Source organism: Neofelis nebulosa, chromosome 4 (genome assembly GCF_028018385.1).
Source record: "Neofelis nebulosa isolate mNeoNeb1 chromosome 4, mNeoNeb1.pri, whole genome shotgun sequence".
NCBI lineage: Eukaryota > Metazoa > Chordata > Mammalia > Carnivora > Felidae > Neofelis > Neofelis nebulosa.
The window spans coordinates 139921233-139947849 of NC_080785.1; the positions used below are offsets into that span (position 1 = coordinate 139921233).

Below are 26617 nucleotides of genomic sequence, written 5' to 3' on the forward strand. Positions count from 1 at the left end.
ATGACCTGAGCCGAAGTCGGACGCGTAATTTCTGGCTCCACAGCCTGCCAAACTGAAACCTCAACCTATCCTTGGTCTCCGTGGCCCTCTCGGCCATCCTTACCCCTTCGTAAGGGGTCCAGGGGCAAGTGATTCTGGCAGAGGTCCTGAGGGGAGCCCGTACTCTTCTCCCTGCCGTGGCTGCCCCTCCCCAGGCATCCTGGGAGAAGACGTACAATAAAACATTTCCCCATGAATAGCTATGGATCACCCACCGTGTGTACACCTAGTGCTAAGCCCAGGGGATGTTTAATAAATAGAACTGAGTTACTAAATCATCGACACTCACAAGCATCAGATGAAGGAAGACCGTCCCGTTTTTTATACAAGTGACAAGTTACAAGCATCACCATGGGTGCTGCCCTGCCAAGTAGTCCCAAGACCCAGGGATGCTGGAGCCAGGGGGCCATGGAAGACCCAAGAGCATCTTTCTCTTTCCTCTGTTTTGTCATTTGTGGTTCACTCTGGCCTCTCATAGAATGAAACTGAAGGGACGTCTTTCTACTAAGACTACGATTTCTACTACGGCCACTGCTACTAGTAAGGATAATGACAAGCCACAATATTATCTAACGTCACCGAGCACTTACTATGCACCAGTCTGTGCTAAACACTCACCGTGCATGGTCCCCATCAGCCCCCACAACAACTTGGCACACTGTCCCCATGTTACAGCCGAGGAAACGGAGGCACAGGCAGCTAAGCCAAAGGGGACTTGGTGGCAGGGTCCAAACTCCCACACAGGTGTTTCCACCCCGAGTCTGAGATACAACCACCAGGCTAAACTTTGGTTCTCGACTCTGGAACGCTGATTTATTTGTAAATCCAGATTGCCACCATCCCGATGGCCCGAAGAGAGAGTCGAGGGCCACTAATGCCCATGCAGATAGATCTGTCTGTAGTGTGAGGAGCTTGAGGGGAAGGCCACCTGTGCATCTACAATGACAGAACTCCCATCTGCTGCAGGTACTTTGCGTCCTGTCTCCTGAGTGTGTTTCAGCCTAAGAGAATACAGAGCGGAGCTGACTAGACAGAAATGATACAGTGCAGCCCTCAGTTTTTCTCGGTTTTGACACCTTCTGGTATGTGCCAAATTAGCAATAAATTCTGAGGAAAACCTCCGAGGGAAAGCCCCTCCTTCACGCAAACCAACTGATACTTTGCAAAGGAGGATTGTTGATTTTTTCTCCGATCCCACTCAGCTTTCCCATTCAGAAGGCTTTCACCGGAAAAGTCTGATTGGAATAGCAATTCGTGTTCTCATTTCAGGAAAGAAACAAAAGTTCGTGGGGGCGCCTGGGTGGCTCAGTCCGATAAGCAGCTGATTCTTGATTTCGGCTCGGGTCATGATCTCAAGATTTGTGAGTTCGAGCCCCGTGTCAGGCTCTGCGCTGACAGTGCGGACCCTGCTCGGAATTCTCTCCCTCTCATCTCTTCTGCCCCTCCCCCCATTTATTTATACAGAAATAAATTCTCTGTATTTCTCTGTCTCTCTCTGTCTCAAAATAAATAAAGAAACTTAAAAAAAAATTTTTTTTTAAAAAGAAACCTAAGTCCTTCGTCTAAAATGGAACGAAGAATAGTGCAGTGGAAAGGGTACTCTAGAACCAAACTACTCCGGGTTTCAGTTCTGGCTGTTCCATTCACCAGCTGTGGAATCCTGAGCTGGTTACTTGGAGTGCAGATCCCTCACCTGTAAAATAGGAATAATAATGTAATGAAGTACCTAACCATAAGCATGTACTTTGTGTCGGGTCCATGCACCAAGGCGACATGGTTCCAGACTCCAGGCCTTACCCCCTCCGGGTAGGTACAGTAAATTTGAGTAAAGTGCCTGAGACAGCACAGCATACTAGTAAAACTTCATCAAGCAGTAGCTAGTATTTTATTATGCTTCAGTTTGAGTTATATTCTGTGGCTTTTAGTGAATTCCTTTTCCTGCTTTCATTTCCATCAACTAAAATGATAAGTTTCAACGGCACCTGGGTGGCTCAGTAGGTTGAGCGTCCGACTTCAGCTCAGGTCATGATCTCATGGTTCGTGGGTTTAAGCCCCGCGTCGGGCTCTGTGCTGACAGCTTGGAGCCGGGAGCCTGCTTCGGATTCTGTGTCTCCCTCTCTGCCCCTCCCCTGCTCACACTCCGTCTCGCTCTCTCTTTCTCTCAAAAGTAAATAAACATTAAAAAAAAAGTGTTAAAAAAACTACAAACTTCGAATGTAGTGTCTGTGTTAACTGTTCTGAATTTCTCTATGTGAGTTCAAGTAAAGGGGAAAAAGAAAATGGGTAGTAGCTGCCAGATAGAATTCCAGAAAAGTAGGAGACTGTTATAACCTTGCCAGTCATTACTACAAATACAAATGTTTTCACCCACTTTCTTCATATGATTTTCATTTCATCTGTTTTCCTATGTCCATATGTCCGAGGAGATTTCACATATTTAGCTATTATTTACTACTAGTAATGATACACTTTGCTCTGTACACAGAGATAGTTTATAATAAGGCTGACATTTGTTGTGTATCTACTTTCTGCTGTGCCTCGTGCTCCTGTTTCACAAGAATCATCTCATTTAATCCCCACAACAACCCTTCAGGAGAAGAACCATTCCCTTTTCCAGGGCACCAGACAGTTAAGCGCCTTGCCCAGCATCTCAGAGTAACCATCATAATGAGAACCGGAAGACAATAATGCTAACAGTTACGGTCCAGTGAACCCTCTTCCTCTTTAGCCCTGGCCACACCTCCTTTTGATGTCAATGTCTGCCATGAACATGTGAATATATTATTTTGAGAAGGTTGAGAGCACTGGCTAGGACAGTGGATGGCAGCTGGGGAGGGAATCAAATCAACGGTGGAGCTGACCATGTTGGCCTCAGGGCTGATGTACTTACCAGCCATCTAACCACTGCCATGGCCTCAGTCCTGGTCCAGGCACCATGCTATCTCTTGCACCTGGACCACTGCCACCAGGTCCTTGCTGATCTCCCTGCCTTCTCTCTTGCCCCCTTCATCCACAATGCCTTCTCCATCCAGCAGCCCCTGGAACCATCTTAAACAGCCATATGATCATGTCTCTACCCTGGTCAAAACCCTTCCATCGCTTCCTATCCTGATTTATAATGAGTGTATTAACAATCTGACTTAGCCATTAAAAAGGTCACTCTCTCTGCTGTGTAGTGCATGGAGTGTGGGCAAGAGTGAAGCAGGGAGACGGGTTAGGAGCCTGTTGCTGTGGCCCAGGTGGACATCTTGGAGGCTTGACTGGGGAGCAGCAGTGGGGATGGAAACAGTTGAGATATATTTGGATGGAAAACCCAAAGAACTTGGTGATGGGTTGCATGTCTTTATGCAGTGTTTTAAAACCTCATCGGAAACATTTACAAAGGTTGCTCTAGTTTCCCAGGATCATGGCCTTCCAAACCCATTGAAATAGAACAAATATATACTGACCTCCTACTACATATGAAGAACCATCCTAGGAATTTAAAAAGCACAACGAGGTTCTGTGCTAGGAATTTAGAAATAAGAATTTAGAAAGAAGGAATAAGGTTCCTTCCCTCAAAGAGCTCACAATCCAGTAGGAACAATAAATATAAAGACAAATTATAGTAGTGTAATCATTGTAACAGAGGAGTCATCCACAAGGCCCAGGGGGGGTGATGACATCAACGTAGGGATTTAAACTTAGGAAGAATGTGAGTTTGAACATAAGGAGCCGAGAGTAGACAATTCCAGGCTGTGAAGCACGTGCAAAATTACACAAGTGTGAAACTTTCTGGTGTGGTCAGGGATTACGGGTAATGTAATGTGCAGACGCTGAGTCTAGACAGTCGAGCAGGGCCAGAGAATGAACAGGTTTTCAGGCCAGGTCAAGATGCTGGATTTTATCTCTATAGGCTACAGTTTCCCTGAGTGGATTTATATCACTGATGGCACACACAATCATCTTAGTGATGTACAGACAAGCGTATGTTCGTTAAATGTTTACGTATGTGTTTTCATGTGAGCCACATAATATATAACTAGTGTATCAAGGCTATAATATAAAGTTTTCTTTCAAAATAAATGTATTTGTGTTAAATAAGTTAATTTAAAGGAAAATGCCAAGTAAACCATAGAACATGTGGGCAGATACAGGATAGATCATGAAAGTGGAATGTGAGTGGCCAAAGTTTGAGGCTCCCTTCATGTAAACAAGGGAGACCCACTGACGGAGTTTCATCAGGGAAAGGCGTGATAGCATCTGCAAATGGTGGGCCGCATCTCATGGCCAGGAGGGGGATGAAAATCATTCTGGGTGTCCTTGACACCCATTAAAAGCGTCCTCTACCATTGTCCATGGAAGCAAAGCTGTGGGCTGGGACTGAAATAGTGAGGGTGTGAGGGGTAGAGACTGAGCAGAGTGATGAACTTTGCAGGAAGTAAAAATCAGCTGCACTTGGCAATGAAGGAGTAAGGAGGAGGAAACAGAAGAACCCAGGGTGACTCCTGGGTTTCTGGCTTAAAGATCTGAGCACATTTTGGCCACCAGCCAGTTCTCAGAGCCCCTGAAATTTGTCAAATGGTATAAATTTTAATTAGGTGCATTCTTCTTTATGTTCCAAAGCGGAAATTCTGTCTGATTCCAGGTGAAGTGAGGATTTGGAAGTTGTCCAGTTGATTTTTATAGCAGATAAAGCCAGTTTGGGAACTTGAGTATTTGAATGTTTTTGAGTATGACCAGATCTCTCCTCACTTGGTCCACTAGAGCCTGAAAACCAGGGGCCTCACTTCCTTGATTAGTGTCAGTTTAGTGTGCGGCAATCCACAAGGCCAGCGGAGTAATTTGCGAATGAATTAGTTAGACCACTTGTAAAATCTCCAGATAGCTTTGAGTTATTCCTCTGTAATTCTTAACTCTCCTTTTATTTCACTTTTCTATATCAAGATTAATTTCCATCAACAGAAGAGCATTTGGGGAAAGGGGAGAGAGGTATAGGGAGAACTTTCTATGTTGACTTGAAATTTCTTTCCTGTAATATACCTGCATTTGACAGAATTAGAGCAAAGGTGGGGGAGGGGGCGTCTCCTGGCTGAGCCTCGACATGAGGCATAGGGGCTGGTTGTAGGATTTAGCCTTCTTTTTTTCTCTCTTGCAGCTTTGGCAGGAGTTTCCCTACCTAATAGACTTTCAGCACATACAAAAATTAAGTCTCAATGTAACATTTTCCAAGGTGCTTTCTGGAATCAATCAAAGAATATTAGTCAAGTGTGAGGAGGAGCTACAATTCCTTCTGGGAGTGGAAGCGAACTTTGGCTTGCTGTTCCTTATCCTCAGTCACACAGCGCCAAAATCTGCGTTCTTTTTCTGAGCCATGTGCATTTCCTCGTTTATGAGTACCAAGCTTCATGGTCAAGTGAATTAAACAGTGCAGTCGCTCAAGCATTAATGCAACTCTGGTCTTTTTCTTTTTCCTTAGGTATTTATGGGCCATCGGTAAGAATGTCTGGAAGAGATGGAAGAAGAGGTTTTTTGTATTGGTCCAGGTAACTCTTCAACTTTGTCTGTCTTAAGAGCCATCAGTATTAAAGATTTGGATTAAGGATTAAGATTAAGGATTAATTAATGGTTTTTATTTGAGGTATAACTTAGAGCGCACAGTGCTCAAGCAGTTAGCTTAATGGATTCTTACCCATTGTATAAGCATGTGACTACAATTCAGAGGGACATCGAAATTTCCGCTACCCACAGCACTCCCTTGTGTTGCTTTTCCCTATTTTTACATCACTTTAAAATTAGAAAAATTAAGCCATGCTCGTTATTTTAGAATCCTCGAATCCAGGAATACGTAGGATAAGTGGGAGAGGTGAGCTGCCCGTGACGCAGGGCCCCAGGGAGGAAGCAAGCGTGTGCCTGGTTGGGCCATTAGGAACACTGACATTGTTTTAGAAGAATGTGCTATTTCTAAAGATACCCATTACGAAAAAGAGTCAGAATTTACTGTTCGGTATGTTTGATTTTGAATTCCTTGGTGTTTGGGGGTGGGGGGAGTATGCCACTCCCTTGATTCGTAGGGCTTCCAAAAGTCTTAACTGACCTCCCTTAACTATGTTTAAAAGTCTGGAATATATCTTTCCAGATATATATATATATATATATATATATATATATATATATAACCAAACTCTGTGTCATCCTACAGCTCGCTTTTTGTTTTTTTAACATAAATCACTATAGACATTTTTCCACGTTTGCATAGATAGCTCTGGTTCACGTATCTGTAGAATTTTCCTTTCTGAAGGACTTGTGGGCTTCCCCAATTGGAACTATTATTAACCATGCAGCAAGGAACATCTATCTATATATAGATACAGATGTGGATGTAGATATTGGTATTACTAATACATGAGTAATGTATAAATAGTACCTTTGCTCTCTTGTCAATTTAAGAAAAAATGTCCAGAAATAGTGCTGCTTGTCCTTGATAATCTCCCCGCCATTTTTAAAATTTGGTTCATCTGCTTCTTGCATCAGGATTTTTCAGTTTATAAGGGCACCCGCCATTGCCTCTTTTTAGTTTGCGGTCTCCACCAGAGCATATACACTGTAATTTAATTTGCAAAAAAAAAAAAAAAAAAAAAAAATTCATATATGCTGTATTCTGGAAGATGCCACAAAGCAAGGTAACTTGTGGTTTAGTGACTAAAAGTGTTCATTGGGTTACTATGTTCACTATAGGCGTTGACTAGTATTTAGAGCCATTCCAATTCTAAATCTTAACTATAAAGCAACTGCCTCTTAGGCCTGATGGCCTTGAAGTTTCTACCAACCCTGACCTTCTAAGATGTGACTTCCTGTAGACCTAGTCAAGTCTCTGCTGTGCTACTATGGCAAAATGCATCTCTCTGGCTATAAGCAAGAGGTCATTTTTGCTTTTGTGGTTGCTATGGGGTAGAACAAAATCTTAGAATAAATTAGCCCAAGGAAAACTTTGGAATTGTGCCCAAACTCCTAAATAATCCATAGCTAGGCAAGGAGTATATTTCATCCTGAGATACATTTCTTCAAACTATCAACTGACCAGTATTTATTGAGCATCTTCTCTGTGTAGGGCACTTGGTAGGTCATAGAGAAGAACTATGAGGCCTGATCTTTCACTTTCCAGAAGGGAATCTGTTAGAAGTGCTTTATATATGTAAACAGCAGAAACAGACCCAAGCTAATTAAGGTAATAATAACAGGATGTTGAAAAAGCTGTATGAGCCATCCTTACTACGACAGGACCCAGAGTAGTGCCAGAAATCCAGGTGGAGGGAACCCTGGCTGTGTCATCGATGTGGTCCTAAGACAAAGTCTGCTCTGAACATTTTCTACCCTTGTATCTCCAGTCAGTGGCCGAATATGAAAGAGAGATCAGTTCAGCTTGGGTCACACACCCAGCTTTTAGCAGGGGCAGACCATGGCACTTTGATTTAACAGTCCCACTGGGCTGTCTCCAGTGCAAAACCAGAATGCCATGACCAGAAGGAGAAATGGATGCTAGGCAAGCAAAAACATCTGGTGGCCTCTCTAAAGAGAGGGCATTATAAATGGAGAGACAAAATCCACCAAAAAATACAGTGCACGATTATGGACAGTTCTCCCCCATCCAGCGCTTCTCGCTGGGCAGAGCGGCCTTTCTTGGAATTACTTGTGAGGTTGCCTGGCCTTTCCGAGTAGATTATGTGCTGTCTCAGGGCCGGTTTGGTTTCCAATTTATCTTTGTGTCCTTCCCTCTTTCCCCCGCCACACACATACACATCGTCTAGCTCAGTACCTGGCATGGGCATCCAGGAAATGTTTGGTGGAATAAAGAAGGAAAAGAAAGAGAGAGAAGAAGGACCTAGGCTAGGCTTCAAGTGGTTCTGAGAAAGGAAAGATCAAATGGCCTGGAGAGTGGCCGGTGACAACTTCCCAGAGGAAGCGGGACAGGTGGCCCTCTCACCATGATACACAATCTCCCCTCCTCCTCTGAGCTATTGGTCCACTGGACACATGACTTTTCTCTGAAAATCTTTGAAATGATGACGTACTTGGGAGAAATAGCTGACCTCTCGCTTTGCAAGCGATTTCAGAGGGAAAAAAACTCTTCAGGAAAAAAAACACGAGGAAATGTGCCCAAAATATCAGTGAAGCCTGTCTGTACAATATGTACTGAACTGAAAAGGAGAGAATGATTGTGTTAGGCGGTATAACTGGAACACAGACATCTCGGGGCCTTCACGCTGAGCTTTCTACCACGAGAAGATATGAATCGCACAGTCGCTAAAAGCCAAGTTCTGCGCTCACATGTGAAAATCAGCAGAGGACATACATAGCCCGTGTAAAGTTCCACATCTTTCCTGGACAGCTGAAGAGAACACTTTCGGGATTTCAATAGGTTTCACTTACACATGATTCTCATAACTTTCAAGAGCCATTGAGGTGCGTTGGGGACGTCGATCGTCCAAACATAACCTTCAGTTTCAACTTAAATCAGATTCTCCCTTAACAACCTCTGTGGCCAACACCAGTGACATGACAGCCCACTGTCACAGAGCCCTGTTCACGACAACAATGTCTAAAAGCAGTTTGATCCTACCTAGAAAATATTGCATTGTCTTTGGATTCTTCCCACTTTTTCTCCCCCATTGTTTAAGTGACCACATTTGCAAGTGTTTTATCAAAATGATAACCCGAAAGCTCACCCCCTTTGAAACAACCCCAGTGCCACCATAGTTGCAAGAGCGCCAGGTCTGGCCCAGTTCAAGGGAAGCAAAATCTCTGAGGCTGCTGGAAGAGAAGGATGATGGGACGAGTAGTAACAATCAGCACCCAAGAGCTGCATGCCGTGTTGATTTCAGTCACAGGTATAAACGATCACCAGTTTCTTTTTGGCCACCAAACCCTGCCATCGAAACTCAAAATGCAGAAGGGAAACCAGGAGAACCCACTCTGGCCAAATGTGGGGATGGGTGAAGGAGCTGAGGAGGGAAGCAGATTCCCCTCAGCCTGCCCCCCTACTCCCCAGGCAGCCTTGGAACAAGCTTTAAGGACATCAGCGTGCAAACCACACATAGGAAGTATATGCTACTCGAGTGACTTACTGAATATTTCTTCCTTTCTACTCATGTTAGGTCTTGGGAAGTATTTTTATAGAGAGTTTGTAATACATGATTCCCAACACAAATATGAATTCCATTAAATTTAATTTCAAGGAAAACACTGCGGAAAACCTAAGAGGAAGAGAACACACCCAACACCAGTCTCCTCAAAATCCTCTCCCCTTCCACCCCCAACTCTCCCCGCCCCCATCACACACACAGACAAGCACATAGAGTCTACATTTTTGTCTGTAATGAATAACTATTAAAATTCGCCCTAAATGAGATTTGCTTTTAGTGTTACTACTTTGGGGGAACCAAAAGATAGATTGTAAATGGACTTCCTACTAGCCAGGGACAAAAGGTATCCTCAGAGGGCTTCTGTACCAAAGCAGTGATTCCCATTTTTAAGAACTAAGACTAAAATCAGGATGGATGTGGCTGGACACTGCCCCCAACCTGGGGAGTTCTGTGCCACAGACTTAAGTCTTCCTATGCAATGAGATGGTGTTCTCCAGTACAGGCCTGGACCACCGGCTCTGGGTACTATTTAAAATCCACATCCCAGAGCTCCTGGGTGGCTCAGTAGGTTAAGCATCTGACTTCGGCTCAGGTCATGATCTCACCGTTCATGAGTTCAAGTCCTGTGTCAGGCTCTGCAGTGATTGCTCAGAGCCTGGATCCTGCTTCAAATTCTGTGCTCTCTTCTCTCTCTGATCCTTCCCCGCTCATGCTCTGTCTCTCTCTCTCTCTCAAAAATAAATAAACATTAAAAAATAAAATCCACATCCCAAGTGCCATCCAGAAGGTTCTGATTCAGTAGGTCTGGCATAAGACTGGGGAACCTGTGTGTTACAAGCACACCAGGAGATACCGTTGCTGGTTGCCCAAAGACTACCTTTAAAGAATTATTGCCTCAGTGGTCGTTGTCCTTTTTAAAGCAAAGGCTCCTGGGGTGCCTGGGTGGCTTAGTCGGTTAAACGTCCAGCTTCAACTCAGGTCATGATCTCACAGCTCATGGGTTTGAGCCCCACATTGGGCTCTGTGCTGACAGCTCAGAGCCCGGAGCCTGCTTCGCCTTCTGTGTCTCCCTCCCTCTCTGTCCCTCCCCCACTTGCACTCTGTCTCTCTCAAAAATAAATAAACATTTAAAAACTTAAATAAATAAACGAACAAACAAATAAAAAGCAAAAGCTGCCGTCCCCTTTAGACCACACCATCTCAGGGTTTATGCCCCCATGGAGTTGAGCATCAGAATATCGATACAGATGATTATATGCAAATGACATGAGAAAGCTTCCTCAGCCGTGTTCCTTTAAGTTCCAATAAATGTCTCAAAAACATGGCTGCAAACTCTAACTGAAAGAGTAAGGGGAAATGAGTCCTCAGCACCCCAAGTCAAGAAGTTGCTGGTAAATTCATTCTAAACCCTGGAAGCCATGGGAAAAACCAAACACACTGGTTACCATTATTAGGAACTCTAACCAAACCAATGCTAATGATAAAGGTGCCAATTCCATAGAGCCCTCCCTAGAGCTCTCCAGCTTGGGTGTGTAAGGAGAGGAATGGAAGCGGCCAACTCATCACCCAGACCAGGCTAGGAAGTCTCATCACTATCATCCTTTTAGTTTAAAAATATTTTTACTAAAAATATAAGATAAGATAAAATACAATACAATACAATAAAAATATTTTTCTTCTATGCCCAAAAGACTTCAGGTCAGAATCAGTTTTTGATTGGTCTTCAGCAACGTATTTCTGAGCCATTTTTTCCCTTTCTGGCACCATACAAACCATAATATTATGTGGCTCTTCTAATAATGCTGACAGTTGCTCATATTTGTATGGCCTCTTAGACTTTGCAAAGTGTTCATCAAGTTGGTCTTTACAACCTTTCTGTAATACAATGAAGACAAGTCTTAACCCATTTCATACTTGAGGAAAGTGAGGCTCAGAGTGGTTAAGTGACGTGCCCATGGTCAACAGCTAATAGGCAGCCAATGTGAAACCTAACACAGGTCTTCTGACTCCAAATACTTTCCATGATTCCAAGCACTTGATGGGACCAGTCCCCAAGAGATTTATGCCTATACAATGTTCTAGAATTAAATTACCTTGCATCAGACAGAACCAGTGCTACCCTATTGCTGATTCCCTATGTACAATATAAAAACTAAAAACTCTGCTCTAGCTTTCAGAAAAATCACTAAATCTGAAAAGGATAAAATATTGTCCGATAATGTAAAGTGCCTTGGAATATAGTAGTTGTAGCTCAGGAAACCATATTAAATAAGTCAACCCCACAAATGAATTGTAAGACTGGGGCTCCTGGGTGGCTCAGTCTGTTGAGCGTCCGACTTCAGCTCAGGTCATGACCTCGCGGTTCACAAGTTCAAGCCCCAGGTCAGGCTCTGTGCTGACAGTTCAGAGCCTGGAGCCTGTTTCAGATTGTGTGTCTTCCCCTCTCTCTGCCTCTCCCCCACTCGCACTCTGTCTCTTTCTTAAAAATAAATAAACATTAAAAAATTTTTTGTAATGAATTGTAAGACCTATAAGCAGTTGAGTGATTTTTAACTCTCTGTCCATTTTTCCCACTCAAATTTACAGTTGCCTTAAAGAACATATGTATTTATATTCTGGTTGCAAATGACACCAACCCAAACTAGCTTAAGTTTTAAAGTGGGAAGAATTGTTTTGGTTAGTTAATTAAATTAGCAATTGAATAAAGACTCTTCTGGCAAGGCTAGGTCCAGGGCTCAGGCAAAGCCATCACTGCTTTGAGCCTCTATCATTACCATCTCTTGATTGTGTTTTCTGATGAGCAGGTATCACCCTCAAACAACATCCTCTCCCTGCAGGATACTGGGAAGGGTCAGGATTTACACCAGTTTGGCAGCCCCAGAAGAAAGAAAGTTTTCTTCTCATTAGTTCATTGAGCTTTTATTGGCCCTTGTGGTCATGTGCTCATCTCCCTACCAATCACTGTAGCCAGGGAGATGTGATGCTGATTGGCTAGGTCGGGCCGTATGTCCCACCCACCCTACCTCCGGCTAGAGGGGCAAATACCCCTACAGGAGCTATATAATAGACTGAAAGTGGGAAAGATGGTGATTTCGTCTAGTAAAATCAGCATTCAGCTACCAGAGAAATTAACGCTCTGTATTCAAACATAAGAAACGTTCAACGGTTGTTATCATCGGCTCCATTTAATGAAAATGAAACTGAGTCCCAGCAGAGTTAACTGAATTACCCCAGGTCACACACACCTAGAAAATAGCAGATGTGAGCATCACATCCAGGTCTGTATAGCTCCAAAACCTATTCTCCCTCTACTCCACCAGGTGGCCTTCATGTTAACGTCAATCAGGAGTCTAGGATTTAGACTCTGTGACCCTTCATTTACAACCAAGTCACGTTAAAAATGGTCCTGAGGCGCCTGGCTGGCTCAGTCAGCTTGATATTGAGGTTGTTAGTTTGAACCCCAAATTGGGCATAGAGATTACTTAAAAATAAATATTTTTTGGAGGCACCTGGGTGGCTCAGTCAGGTGAGCTCTGACTCTTGATTTTGGCTCAGGTCGTGATCTCGGGGTTTGTTTTGTGGGTTCAAGCCTCACCTCCAGCTCTGGGCTGACAGCAGAGCCTGCTTGGGAGTCTTTCTCCCTCTTTCTCTGCCCCTCCCCCACTCTCTCTCTCTCTCTCTCTCTCTTCTCTTCTCTTTCTCTCTCTCAAAAATGAGTAAACTTTTGTTTAAAAAATAAAAAAAATTTTAAGTTGAGCATCTTTTAAAAATAAAATAAAAATGGTCGTTGGTCCCAGGAATTCTATTCTTCATAACATAAAAATTTCTACATCTTCAGATCTTGGCTCCATCAGTCAGTGCTTCCTCATGAAAACTTTCCGTGGCCACCCAACTAGACCAAATTCCTAAGCTCTTATAGTACCATATATCTCCTTTTAAAATACTTGTCCCCATTAAAGTTACACATTTCTGAGGTAATGTGATTAATGTCTGCCTTCACACTAGGCAAGAGAGCAGAAGTCATATCTGGTTTAATACATCTATATATTCCTAGCACCAAACGTATTACCTAAGGATTTGTTAAATGAATGAATGAATCTACCATAAATAAAGAACTCTTTTCTAAAATGGATGTATGTGAGCTTTGGGCAAGGGCGACTGACCGGGGTTCAGTAAAAATAACAGCTGAGGCATTCATAAGAAATGATGGTAAAGGCAAGAAGGGGGGAGGGGTGGCTAGACAAAATGTATTCTGTCTTTAGTCGTATGTGCAAGGACTTACGTCTTCAAGGGATAATGGGGTGAAGGAGAAGGGAGAGTCCGAGGAAAAGAAAGCACTGACCCTTTCATCTCGCATCTGAGTGCTGGTTGTTAAATATACCTGAAAGTCAGGGACTGAAAGTTTCTGGACAGTTCCTGTATATTAAAACAACGGTTCTCAAGCTTCAGTGTGCTTTAAGAAATATCTAGAGCAGTTATGAAAAATATCAATCCCTGAGACCCAGCCTGACCTGAGATTCTGTTGTTCTGTCTTAAAGAATATACATATTTATAACTGATACCCCACCCTCCCATACGCATGCTCTAATGAAAGTGGCCTCAGCCCACTCTTTAAGAAACACTGTTAATAAACCGTTTCCTAGTTTAAATAGTGCCTGAAAATACGCTGAGGGTGGCTGTGTAAATTGGAGGTCCGGCCGCCTATAAACAAACCTTGAAGGCTGTACCCTCAGAAGTCCCAACAGCCCATCTGGTCCCACGATTCCATATGAAGGTATGCACCAGGTGAAAATTCCAAAGATGTAAACACTGCAGTCCTGTAGCCTTTCTCTCCAAAGGGCACTTTCAGATGTCTGCGGGTCATTTCCGATCATTGGGTCTCTGTTTTCTGTTGTTCTGGGCCAGCCGCTGTGGCAGGGGTGGCCAACTCTCTGACTTGTGACATTCTAGGTCTTTCTGTGCCATCATTACACGAGTGTTCACCATCTCATTAACTTCTTATCAAAATTCAGTTTAAAGAGAATTTTACTGAGGCAGAGAAACATTCATTTCATTGGCAATGCCTTTCACTTAGTGATGTCTTGTAGAAGCTTAAAAAAAAAAAAAAAAAGCAAAACATTCCCAAACCTTTTGCTATTCCCCCACCCTTCCAACACGCTAGAAAAACTGAGGTGCCCCCTCACATTTACAAAAATTGGAATTTCTTCTTCCTGCCTTTACTTCCTAAAGTAAGTCACCAAATTCCCAATTAAAATGCTTCTAATAAACCGATTCTAGTTTCTATTAGCTTGAAGTTTGTCAGGACAACTTCTGCAGTATTACCAGAAGAGGGCAGCAGAGCACAGCGCTCCAGGAAGCAGGCACCTGAAATAGAACAGGGAAATCAAAAACCCAAGGTGTGTAGCAATAGTAAATGCATGACTCTTGAAGTGACGCCCTTCTGTTGTGATATTTTTCTGATCTCAAGTTAGCGTCTGCGACGCTCTGGCTGATAATCACGTTAACAAACTACATCATCTCTTGTGTTGCCAGAGACAGGTAAAAATCACTGTGAAACCGTTCAGGCAATATGTATGGTCACTCTCATGCTGGGGACCCGGGAGATCATTTATTCAGACAAGCAATGAGTTGGAAAGGTCTGGTGCTGTGCTTAGGATAACATGGAAATTTGGAACCACCCCCCCCAAATATCTTTATTAGATGATACATACTTGACTTTTTAGAACCAATCAGACTCGATCAGCAAATGCCCTTTATATGGTAGACTTTGTTTATAAGGAGGCAAATATAACCGAGACGTTTGGCTCCCTAGGCTTACCTTCAATGGATTTACAACCTAGGAGGCAATAATACCTACTCAACTACTCTATACTAGAATGGTAGCAGTAAATGCAAGAAAGCTGCTTATTTAAATGTATAGATTGAGCATTTGTTATGTGATTGTCACACATAGTATGTAAAGATCTTTATTGCTCAGTTAATCCCGCCAGCAACAGTAAGATGCAAGTAAAATACGGACGAGGACGCTGAGACTTAGGTAGGTGAAGCTTATCGGAGCTGGGATGGACCCCTTGGCCAATGTGACCCCCACGCTTGCACTCTTAGCCCTCCTTTTTAGGAGAAGAGATGCTATTGGTTATTGTGCTTATTGCAAAGAATAATGAACGTCCACTTATGAAAATACTCTTAGTGATCTGGCCTTCTGTTTTCCTTGAAGTCCCTCAAGGCCTTGCCATATAAGGAACAGGTTCTGCAAACCATATATATATATGCATTGTGAAGAAAGTTTTCACTAGGAACCAACAGAGGGCAGCAGTAGATAAACCAGTCACAGTCCTTTATCTGCCATTAGGACCTTCAGGCCCCAGAGGATGTGGGAGATGGGTGATGGATGGGTACAGGGCTGGAGAGCACCAATTTCTAATTGCCCTTAAAAAAAAAAAAAAAAAAAAAAGATCTCACCATGGAGGAGGCTAAAAATGTCCCCAGCAGGGATCAAAGTTCACTTAGAAAATGTCTCTCTTAATAAAGGGAACTAAGAGATAAGGGATGTGGCACTCCTTCTCCAAGACGTTTGACATTGTGGATGGTAAATAGGCCCACAAGCTTTTAGCCCAAACCCTGAGGGGTGCTTGCTCTCCCACAGGCACCTTGCAAATGAGCCCGATGCAGAATTGCTAAGTTTCTGTGCTGGGTCTGCGCACACCATGGCGACAGGGTCCTGAAGGCCGGCCTGCAGCTGTGGAGCCCTCGCCCGGCACTGGCATAGATGCCCGTGTCACTGGTGAGGGCTGCCCAGGGACAGCGGCCCTGCCATCAGGGACCAAGGCTGGCTCTACTGTGACTGGCACCTAGTGATCAAGGGCTCATTGCTTGTGACAGCATGTCACTTCTGCGCTTGTCTGAGATGTAGGGAGGACTTTGCAAAGCAACCAGAAGCCCTCCTTCCGTGGGAGACGGGAGGGGGGAAACAAAAATGTGTGGCTTGACTCTGAGAATTGGCTTGCAAAAAATAAAATGGTAACAAGAAATAGTTGGGGCATTAGCAAACGAGCGTCTGGTCCGTAACTGCTGACCAAAAGGCCTGTACGAACGGGGCAGTCTCAGCGAGGGCCAAGGTTACATTAGGTAAAACCTATAACATTTCCACTATTTGACCAGTTTTGAGCTACAGAAATGGCAATTTGCATGTGGCTTAGCCCATTAAAATAACAAACAGCAATAATAACTTCTAGCTTTTATCAAGCACTTGGTGTCAGGAATAAATTCTAAGTCCGTTCCACACGTGAACTCATTCAGCTCTCACAATAAGCCAGTGGGGAGGTAGGTCCTCACATTATATCCCAGTCTACACGTGGGGTAACAAAGGACCAGGGAGTCTGAGTAACTTGCTCTAACTCACACAGCCAGCAGGTAGCAAACCTCAACCTGAACCCAGCTACGAAGTACAGGGCCTCAGGGACAAGGACATGGTTGACGGGAGAGGGTTTCTTCAGGGACCGGGGTAACAACCTGACGATCTGCTTTTCCTTCCCAGGTCAGTCAATACACGTTTGCTATGTGCAGTTATCGGGAGAAAAAAGCGGAGCCCCAGGAACTTCTACAGCTGGATGGCTACACTGTGGACTACACCGACCCGCAGCCAGGTACCCACCCACCCTCCAGGCTCTGCACCCACAGAACTCTCCCCTGACACCAGTCACGGGTCAACTCACATTTCCTGGGCGTGTCCTCTGTGCCTGGCACTAAGCCGACTTACTAGGTCTTACACGTGACCAGGACAGCCACAGGCCCTGATCTTATGGAGTTTCCATCCCGGTTAAGTGAACGCCGTCTCAATCAAGGGCTTTGGTTTTACCCAACGGATCTTCATAAAAGCAAACAGAAAACATAATGCATTTTTCTTTTCCATAGCTGTGGCATGGGAAACATGCACTCCACCTAGAATGCTACAAAGGACATGACTGAACGGGGAGTCCTATCGGTGCCCTCAGGACTATGTGTGTGTATGTCAGTGTGTGTTGTTTTTCACCAGTGATGTGTGGGCCTGGCAGGGTCTGCGTCTCCACGTCTAAGGGAGCCCGTCCTGTATATCTCTGTCTGGTAACTACAATTCAGGGGTAGCTGATGGCACTTGAAAAGAAAGCCCTTCTTTCCTAAGAAGACACCAGTCCCCCAGCAGAGACACCCAAGCTCCTAGCCTTATGTAACTAAAAGAACCACACAAATGGTAGTATTTCTCATAAGTTCTACATCCTGCCCCCTCACACCTCTTCCCCCCCCCCCATTTTATCTTTTTCCCGGGGGGAAAAAAATGAATAAAAATCAGCCTCAAAGAACCTTCAAAATGGGGGGGGGGGTGCGAAATCATTTCAGCATATTAATGAACAACAAGCACCAACAGCCCTCTCCCAGAGAAGTTTATTTTTATGCCAAATCTGCACAAGGGAAACATTTCCAACCATACTGCTTTATTTGGCCCAAAACCTTTTTTTCTACTCCCATATTGCTCTTCCACATGCAACAAAATACACAGAAAAGAAAAACAGAGTTTGAGAAAAGATAGGATGTTAACCTGAAAAGGTGCGGCGGGGGAAGGCCCAGCCCGCCTCGGAAAATGAGCACCTTCAGAATCGCCACCCTGAGTAATTTGGACCAACGCCCACCTCCCGCCTTGGTAATTTGCTTCGGGCCAGAGCGTGATAGGGAGCTGACCACGGAAGGCGAATGTTTCCGCCTGGAAAGCCTTCCTAGTGAATGGAGACTACGGGTTTGAAACAGTTGCACGCATCTCACTGAAAGGATGTGGCTCCTGCGTTAAGAAACCAGCCTCACGGGTTCTGTGATAGTCTGCATTCTTCTCAAACCATCGCGTTCCCTTGAGAAAAATAGATTCCAACTTTCCAGAGACCTGCGTTTTCCAGCGGGAGGCGAAAGGGCCCCACCTGAGAAGGAAATACACTAGCGTCTTCTTCTGACAGTAATTCCTTCTGCGCCGGTTCACTGCTCCTTTCTCCCACACGGTTGCATTTGGACCTTACACAATCCCACCAAGGAGACAGGACCAGGATCATCTTTCCCATTTTGAAAAGAGAGAAAAAGAGCTGGAACTCAGGGTCTAGCCCACGTCATTCTTTGGCACTTGCAGGAAAACACAGCGATGCGTACCGCTAGAGCAAAGCTCGGATTGTTATTTTAGCCCAGGGAAGCAGAATTCTCTTCCTACACTGGGGAGGGCAGGAGCGGAGAGAAAGCTGTTCTGTACACATGCAAAAGTTAGCCGCGCACATATATGCTAAAAGCCTCTTTTCTTTTTTCCACATTGATCCCACGGGATATCATTTATAAATTCCTCCACCAAAGGTGTAAACGGATTATGTTCTTGAGAATAAGAAGCCACTTCTTTTCTGCTCTTCCGTGTACGAAGTCCTATGTATTTCCAAAGTGATGTGTGACTGAAAATGGAGATTTAAAGGCTCCCAATTGTCAGAAGAAGTCTAACTCAGAACTGCTTAAAGAGTGCTTGTTAACAGTAGAAGTTCCTGGGCCCCACTCCTAACCTATGAACCAGAGGGGCAGAAGGCAGAATCCTCATAGTTAAGTAAGCACTGTAGAAGGATCCCTATGTACGGTCACGCTTGCCAGCTGGAGAGGGAGTCATGCACAATTTAGCCCCTGTCCTCAGAGATTTGAAAATCTCAACTGCCCCCGACAGGTGAGCGTGCAAATGGGGAAGGACATCCGAGGACTTCCTCTTTCTCCTGCTCTTGGCTTTATGCAGGGCGCGAGTGGAGCCAACAGGTGGAGGTTGTTTATGGGGCAGATAGCGTCCTAAGTGTGCGTGTCCTTGCCTTTGCACCAGCCTCTGATTGAAATGGGCACCTAGACACAAGCCTGTGTGCCCCGTCAACTCTACCTGTTTAGTATCTTTGAAATGTTGATTTGGGGAATTAGTAAATCATTGTGTGTGAATTTTACATACAGGGTGCTCATCTTTACCTAAAAATGGAAAATGCTTCACTTCAACTCTCCCTGGGTATGGTTTGGAGAGTATACAGTGATCTCTCAAGTTCTATGAGATTAAGCAATTACGTCTAAATAAAAGGACATTCCGAATAATTCAATGGCACAATTTAAACAAGCACATCAAGCCTTAGACAACTTTGCCGTTAGGAATAGACTATGTCAGGGCTCCTGGGGGGCTCAGTCGGTCAAGCTCCTGACTCTTGGTTTTGGCTCAGGTCATGGTCTCACCATTTGTGAGTTCGAGCCCCGCCTCGGGCTCTGTGCTGATGGTGTGGAGCCTACTTGAGATTCTCTCTCTCTCTCTCTCTCTCTCTCTCTCTCTCTCTCTCTTTCTCCATCTCAAAAATGAATTAATAAACTTTTAGTAAATAAGTAAATAGACCATGTCCATCGAAGCAGTTTGTTGGAACAGCAGCTCCCCTTCCACCCTGCAGGGAACTGGCCACTATTCCCTGCCTGGGCTGCCTCTGTCCTTTCCCAGACGTGTTTTCTCGTTCTTGACAGGTCCATACCTGTGGGGCTGTGCTCCACGTGAAGCTCCCATGCACTTCCATACGGCACGTCCCACAGATTCCGTCCCCGGGAATTGCTCTGCCTGATCTAAAACTCTGCTGCCTTGGAGCATGTGTCGATGTTCACTTTGCTTTCTCCTCCCTTGGTATCCTTTCAGCTGGGTTGCTCTGCTCCCTCCTCACTGTCGTTGGTGTGCCCTTGGTCTCCCATGCATTCTGGAAAGGCTCTGCTGCTCTCCGCTGCTGTCATTGCCACGGCTTCTGCTGCTTTAGAGATTTCTCCTTGGGTCCCACTCTGTGCACGATGAGGCTTCATTCTGTTGTTAACAACTAATTCTCAGAGAGCTTTTACTGTGCGTCAGGCCACGCTATTCAGCTTTGCAGGAGTATAGCACAAGGGTTACGATCGTTAGCTCTGGAGCCAGACGGTGGGGGGAGAAGCCCAGCGCGGATATTTACAGCCCTATTTTGTGTTCTTGGACTAGTTATCGCCTTCTCTGTGACCGTTTCCTCATTTATAAAATGGGAATAATAAGGCTTCCTTCATAGGAAGACCATTGAGAGGATTAAATAAACATCCGAAAACTTCTTAGTATCTTTCTACCTCTACCTCTCCACTGTCCAAAGCAACTCCATGAACGGATGTTTTGATGGTGGCTCCAGGAACACAGCCTCCCAAGCCCAGGAGGGTGGGGATCCAACACCCTGGAGGGTGGGGGTTGGGGCAGGGAAAGTACCCGCCGGTGATGCCTAGCCTGGCATTCACCGGCAGTATCAAAGTGGCTTATCCCAAAAGTTACCATGAGGTTGGGCTGCAGAAGGTCTGTTGACTCACTCTTTCTTTTACCTCCTTAGTGTTCATTTTTCAGGGCTTCGGGCATCCCTCAGAACTCTTCCTTCTTTCCCTTCCAGATTTTCCTTCTTATCATGCCATCCATTCATTTCATCAAGTTTTCCCAGCTTGCTAACTGTATATCATCCTATCCAAATCACCCATTTAAAAACCCTCCATAAGGAATTAGGCAAAATACTCTCTCATAATCCTAACTACAAAAAAGCTTTTGTTCAAAGTGCTGTAGCACTAGACTCTCCATATAAAGAAGTAGCTGCTTATGGTTCTAGAGACCCTGGCAATTCTAAGTGCAGAACTCCCCAACACACACCCGCTGTTGTGGAATAGACACCCGAATTAACATTATCAACACAACGGAGAAGTCTTAATGTCACCAGAAATCTTTTCCAATGGCAAATGTCAAACAGGCTAGTGACTGGGCCTTGTTGGAAACTTGGGGATGCTCTTCCCAAATATTCCCGTTCATTCTCCTCTCCATATTAAACTGAGAGTTTGGAGGATGATGAAAATATGAAGCTTTATTTCCAGCCAGTGACTGGCATATGCAGTCTTCTGGACTGTGTTGACAGACACGATGTAGCTTTGGTCTGAGCCCAAAGAGGCTTCCACCCACCTCTCTCTCTGAATTTTAACCTTGAGAAGAGCTTGTGGAAAAAGATGGGTCTGTAGAGCATTCATTCACTCAATAAGTATTCGCTAGATACCTACGCTATGCCATGCGCTGTTCTAGGTACTAGGGATACAGCAGTGAACGAAACAGACAAAAACTCCCTGTCCTTATAAAGTTAAGTAAATTACATAGCTTGTTGGAAGGCGATAAGCAAGGTAAGAGAGATGGTGACTGAGGGGTAAAGGTCAAGGAGGGACTCAACAAGAATGTGATGTTTGAGCAAAGATATGAAGGAGGTGATGATGTGAATCATGCAGATATCTTGAGGAAGCATGTTCTAGGCACAGGAAGGAGCAAGTGCAAAAGTCTCGAGGTGAGAACATACCTGGAGTGTTCCAGGAACAGCAAGAGATCAAGTGTGGCTCCTGGGAAGAACGTGCATGTCTGCACTAAGGAAAGAGGAGGAGGAGGAGGAGACAAGGGTAGACGTAGTGGTAGGTCAGTTCGTGGAGCGTTGAAGGCCTTGTCAGAACCTAGACTTTTCCTTTGAGCAAAATGAGGAGCAACTGGCTGGTTTTGAGCAGAGGAGTGACATGACTCGACTCTCGCTAAACTGATTACCCTGGCTGCCATTGAGAATCAACTATAGGGAGTGAGGATGAGGCAGGGCAGATAAGGTGGGAAGCTATTAAAATAGTCCAGGTGAGAGATCAGCATGACTAGATCCAGAGTGAAAGCCCTGGAGGTGGAGGAAGGGGTCAGATTTTGGTATAATGTTCTGAAGGGGGAGCCATCAGAATTCCATTGGAAGTGGGTAGTGCGAGAAAATGAGGAGTCAGAAAGGATCCCAAGGTTGAGGGCTTGAACAGCTAGAGGGGGGAGCTCAGCTTTACTGAGATGGAGAAGAGTTTGGGAGAAAGACCAGGAGTTCACTGTTGCATATGATAAGCTTGGGGTGTCTAGTGTCTATCAGATATCCATGTGAAGAAGTCAAGAAAACCATTAGATGTCCAGGTCTGCAGTTCACAGGAGTGGTCCAGGGTGAAGATAGAAATGTAGGGACCATGAACATATTCATGGTGTTAAGACTGGAAGGCATCATTGAGGAAGAGGAGTAGAGGTCCAAGGACTCAATGCCAGGATGCTACACCATTCACCAGTCAGGAGGAGGAAGAGAAGCCAGCAAACAAGACTGACAAGCAGCAGTCAGGGAGGGAGGAAGAAATTGGGAGACTTGGAACCAAGTGGAGAAAGTGTTTCAAAGAGAACAGAGTGTCAAGTGTGGCTGATATGTCGATGGATAGAATAAAATGTAGACTCTGAACTGATCTTTGGATTCAGTGATGTGGAAGTCATTGGTGACCTTGACAAGTTTTCATGGGGGCAGCAGCCTTATTGGAGAAGCTTTAAAGCTGAATGGGAGGAGAAAGACTTTTGTTACTGATGGTGTGGTCCTCAGATCAACACCATCCATCCTCTGGGAGCTTGTTAGGAATACAGGATCTCAGGCTCCTGCCCCAGACCTACCAAACCAGAAGCTGCCTTCTAACAAGATACCCACAGGATTCACATGTGGGCTACAATTTAAGAACCCACGGTCAGTATGGCTAACATTAACAACTCAGGCAACAACAGATGTTGGCAAGGATGCGGAGAAAGAGGATCTCTTTTGCATTGTTGGTGGGAATGCAAGCTGGTGCAGCCACTCTGGAAAACAGTATGGAGGTTCCTCAAAAAATTAAAAATAGAACTACCCTAAGACCCAGCAATTGCACTACTAGGTATTTACCCAAGGGATACAGGTATGCTGTTTCAAAGGGGCACATGCACCCCAGTGTTTATAGCAGCACTATCAACAATAGCCAAAGTATGGAAAGCGCCTAAATGTCCATCGACAGATGAATGGATAAAGAAGATGTGGTATATATATACAATGGAGTATTACTCGGCAATCAAAAAGAATGAAATCTTGCCATTTGCAACTACCTGGATGGAACTAGAGGATATTACGCTAACGAAATTAGTCAGAGAAAGACAAATATCATATGACTTCACTCATATGAGGACTTTAAGATACAAAACAGATGAACACAAGGGAAGGGAAGCAAGAATAATATAAAAACAGGGAGGGGGACAAAACATAAGAGACTCTTAAATATAGAGAACAAACAGAGGATTGCTGGAGGGGGTGTGTCGGGGAGGATGGGCTAAACAGGTAAGGGGCATCAAGGAATCTACTCCTGAAATCATTGTTGCACCATATGCTAACTAACTTGGATGTAAATTTAAAAGAAAAAAGAAAAAGAAAAAGAACCCAGGGTACAGATTCCCCTTATGTTGTGAAGAGAATAATTGGAGTAACCGAAGGGAGAGGTGGGGTCAAGAGATGGTTTTTTGGTGGTGGTGGTGGTGGTGGTGGTGGTGGTGGTGGTGGTGGTTTCCAAAGATAAGAAAAGAATAGTAGTTTCCAAAGATAAGAAAAATAATAGTATGTTTATAGGCAGATATCTACTCAACCAGTAGGCAGCCTGCTTGGCACTTCTGTCCCTAGGAAGACAAAGACAGAGACAAGAGCCAGTCTCAGAATGTCTCTTTAACATTATGGCTTCACTCTGTGGCCAAGTGGGTATCAGACTTCCCATCTTAGAGTCCAATAAACCGCTCCTCCCTTCTCTGGCCCGAGGAAAAGCAGTAGAAATGGCCTTTCTCGGGCACGGTTCTTCCCAGAACATGGTGGCTCAGCTTAGTAGTGTTTATTCCCTTTTATTCCAGGGTTAGAGGGTGGCCGAGCCTTCTTTAATGCAGTCAAAGAAGGAGACACCGTGATATTTGCAAGTGATGACGAACAAGATCGGATCTTGTGGGTCCAAGCCATGTATCGGGCCACTGGGCAGTCACATAAGCCAGTGCCCCCGACCCAAGTCCAGAAACTCAACGCTAAGGGAGGGAACGTGCCTCAGCTGGACGCCCCCATCTCCCAATTTTGTAAGTAAATATGCCATTTGTTAAAAATAGCTCTGTAGAGGAAAGCAAATTTTCCAAAGTTGAATTAGAAAATCTAGTTGCTTTAATGTTAAGGATTCATAAAATTATGTTTGCTGGGGGAAAAAAAAAAGATTAATTCAGGGGGAAAAAGTTGGAACTAAAATGTTAGATGAAAGTAATTTTAAAGTGCAATACTTGACATTTCCCCCCAAGGACTAAACAGAGGAAAATATATTTTAGGTGTATTTTTATCTCTTTGTTTTGGTGAGAGTTTGGAATTCACAGCCAGGCTTGTATTTGTTTGAGTCCTTCAAATATAGTAGGTTATGTACGTCCTTGACTCATTTCTTCCTATTAAAAGTAATTTTAAAATAGGGCTTGATTTGAAGTAAATTTAAAGCTGCAACTTAGAACCATTTAAAAATAAATGATGACATTATCACATGCAGTGGAAAAAACAAAAAAAAAAAAATGGTACCTAAAATCCCATTCTGAGCAAATATACCAGGACCCAGCAATGAAGCTGTTTCTTTAAATGTTGCTGGTTCATTTTCCAGTTCCTTTTCCTCTTACCTCTGTATCCATTTTAACATCTTGCCCTTTTGCCATAACTTTTTGCTACCTAGGAGATTTTTTTTTCCTCTCCCAACACTTCTTATACATGAGGCAAGGTGAAATCCAGCATGCACTTGGAGATGTTTATTAAAACAAAGGCAATGGAAACACTGGAAATATAAAGCACCAAATAAAGTAATTCATTTTAGTTACAAACATCAACTATAGAGAGTTGTGCCATACCCGGAATATCAAGTCATTCAGGGATTACTCAGGTACAAGTCATTTTCAGCAATCATCATGATGATTCCTTACTTTAGCACGGAACCTACTCAGTCTAGTTCACAGAGACAACCATCCAGGCCAGGAGACATACAAATGAGGAAGGCAGACGAGGTCCCTGCTCTCAGGATACCTGCATCCCAGCACACAAATCAAAAAAATAAATAAGATAGTTGCAGACATTGAAAAATACAAAGAGAATATAATGCAGTGGTGACTGGGTGGAGAGAGATGATCTGAACTGAAGCCCAAATGATAGGAAGTCAGCTCAAAAATACCTTCCCAGCAGACAGGAAAGCAGGTGCAAAAGCCCACAGCAGAAACTTGGCCTTCAAGGCAGTGGTTCTACATAATCTCTCCCTGTCACTCTTAAGCAAAATATGCATATGATTCAAATGATTTTACAGCTACACAGCTAAAGAGAGGTGAATTTTCTTTCCTAATAGATTCCACTGCCATGTCCATTTCTGTGTTCTTGTAACACCGTTGCTTATGGCAAAAACAAACAAAAACTCTTTTTGGATGAGAAACACTATCCATCAGGTGCTCCAAGGAATTCCTGTCCAGTACCAATGGTTTCTTAAAGAAAGATGTATTATCCATGGAACATTATGGATAATCACACCATCACTATGGGTTTCCATACAGAAAACCCTGAAAGAAGGAGGACGAAGTTGAGGAAGGACATTGGGGTAAGGGACAGCCCTCCTGAATGTAACCACCACCATCTTCCCCACTCTCTTCTTGTTTTCTCTAACATTTGTGACACTTAGGTTTATCTGAGATCAATAAAGAGAGAAGGCAACATCTCCTTCTCTGGTTTAGTCATGATTTGAGATCAAGCATACCCAATATTTATTTACTTTGTTTTAAAGAAACACTCTGTGATGGAAGCCTTCCTTTCACCCTGCCTGACAGGCTCCATTTTAATAAATTTAGAAACAACACATCCTATCATGTTTCTCTGAAATAGAATTATGTGCACATCAGGGGAGAAAATTTCTAATTTTAATCACCATCCAAATCAACCTCATAGAACGTGTATCTAAATTCAGTGGTATTTGGAAAATGCTGGTTTTATTTCCAAAGAATCTCAATTTCTTCTGAAGTCATTTCACCTACCTTTCAGTGTTTATGTTCTATCATCTTCCCAGATCAAGAAATCACTGCGTCATTTGTGATTAGCCTCATTTTTTCCTCACTAGGGTAGGAAAGAGGAAGGAATTCGGGAGTAAAATTAAATGGAAACCAGGTACTGATTAAAAAAAAAAAAAAGACCACCATTGGAGGCTGCTGAAGAGGCAATGAGTGTCTCCTCATGGAAATATGCAGGGGCTCTTGATTAGATTTTCCTCTGTGGGTAAGATTCATTTAGCAAGAAAATTAGAGTGCTAGTCATTAGGCATCAGCAGGAAGATTTAATTGAGTGCACAGGAGCTTGATGTACGTCAACACCCTAGTTGACATAGGGAACTTGTATTAAATGGAGAATCCAAAGCAAAATTCTAAGGGTTAGAATATGGGTAATATCATCCCTAGGTAAGCATGGGAGCTAATAGGTAATATCATCCCTAGAGAGCATGGGAGGTAGACTGAGAGATATGTGAGAAGGTAATATAATTCATGCCTCTGG

At 43.9% G+C, this 26617-nt stretch overlaps 1 protein-coding gene across 19 annotated transcripts in view; it reads left to right on the plus strand.

Moving 5' to 3' along the window:
- The window catches only part of CADPS (calcium dependent secretion activator), a 479125-nt gene that overhangs the window by 297866 nt on the left and 154642 nt on the right, over positions 1–26617 (plus strand). For all 19 annotated transcript variants that reach the window (XM_058726308.1, XM_058726310.1, XM_058726311.1 and 16 more), the window contains exons 9-11: positions 5498–5564; positions 16699–16807; positions 23935–24147. In XM_058726308.1, the coding sequence (XP_058582291.1) occupies positions 5498–5564; positions 16699–16807; positions 23935–24147 (389 nt within the window). The remainder of the gene's footprint in view (positions 1–5497; positions 5565–16698; positions 16808–23934; positions 24148–26617) is intronic.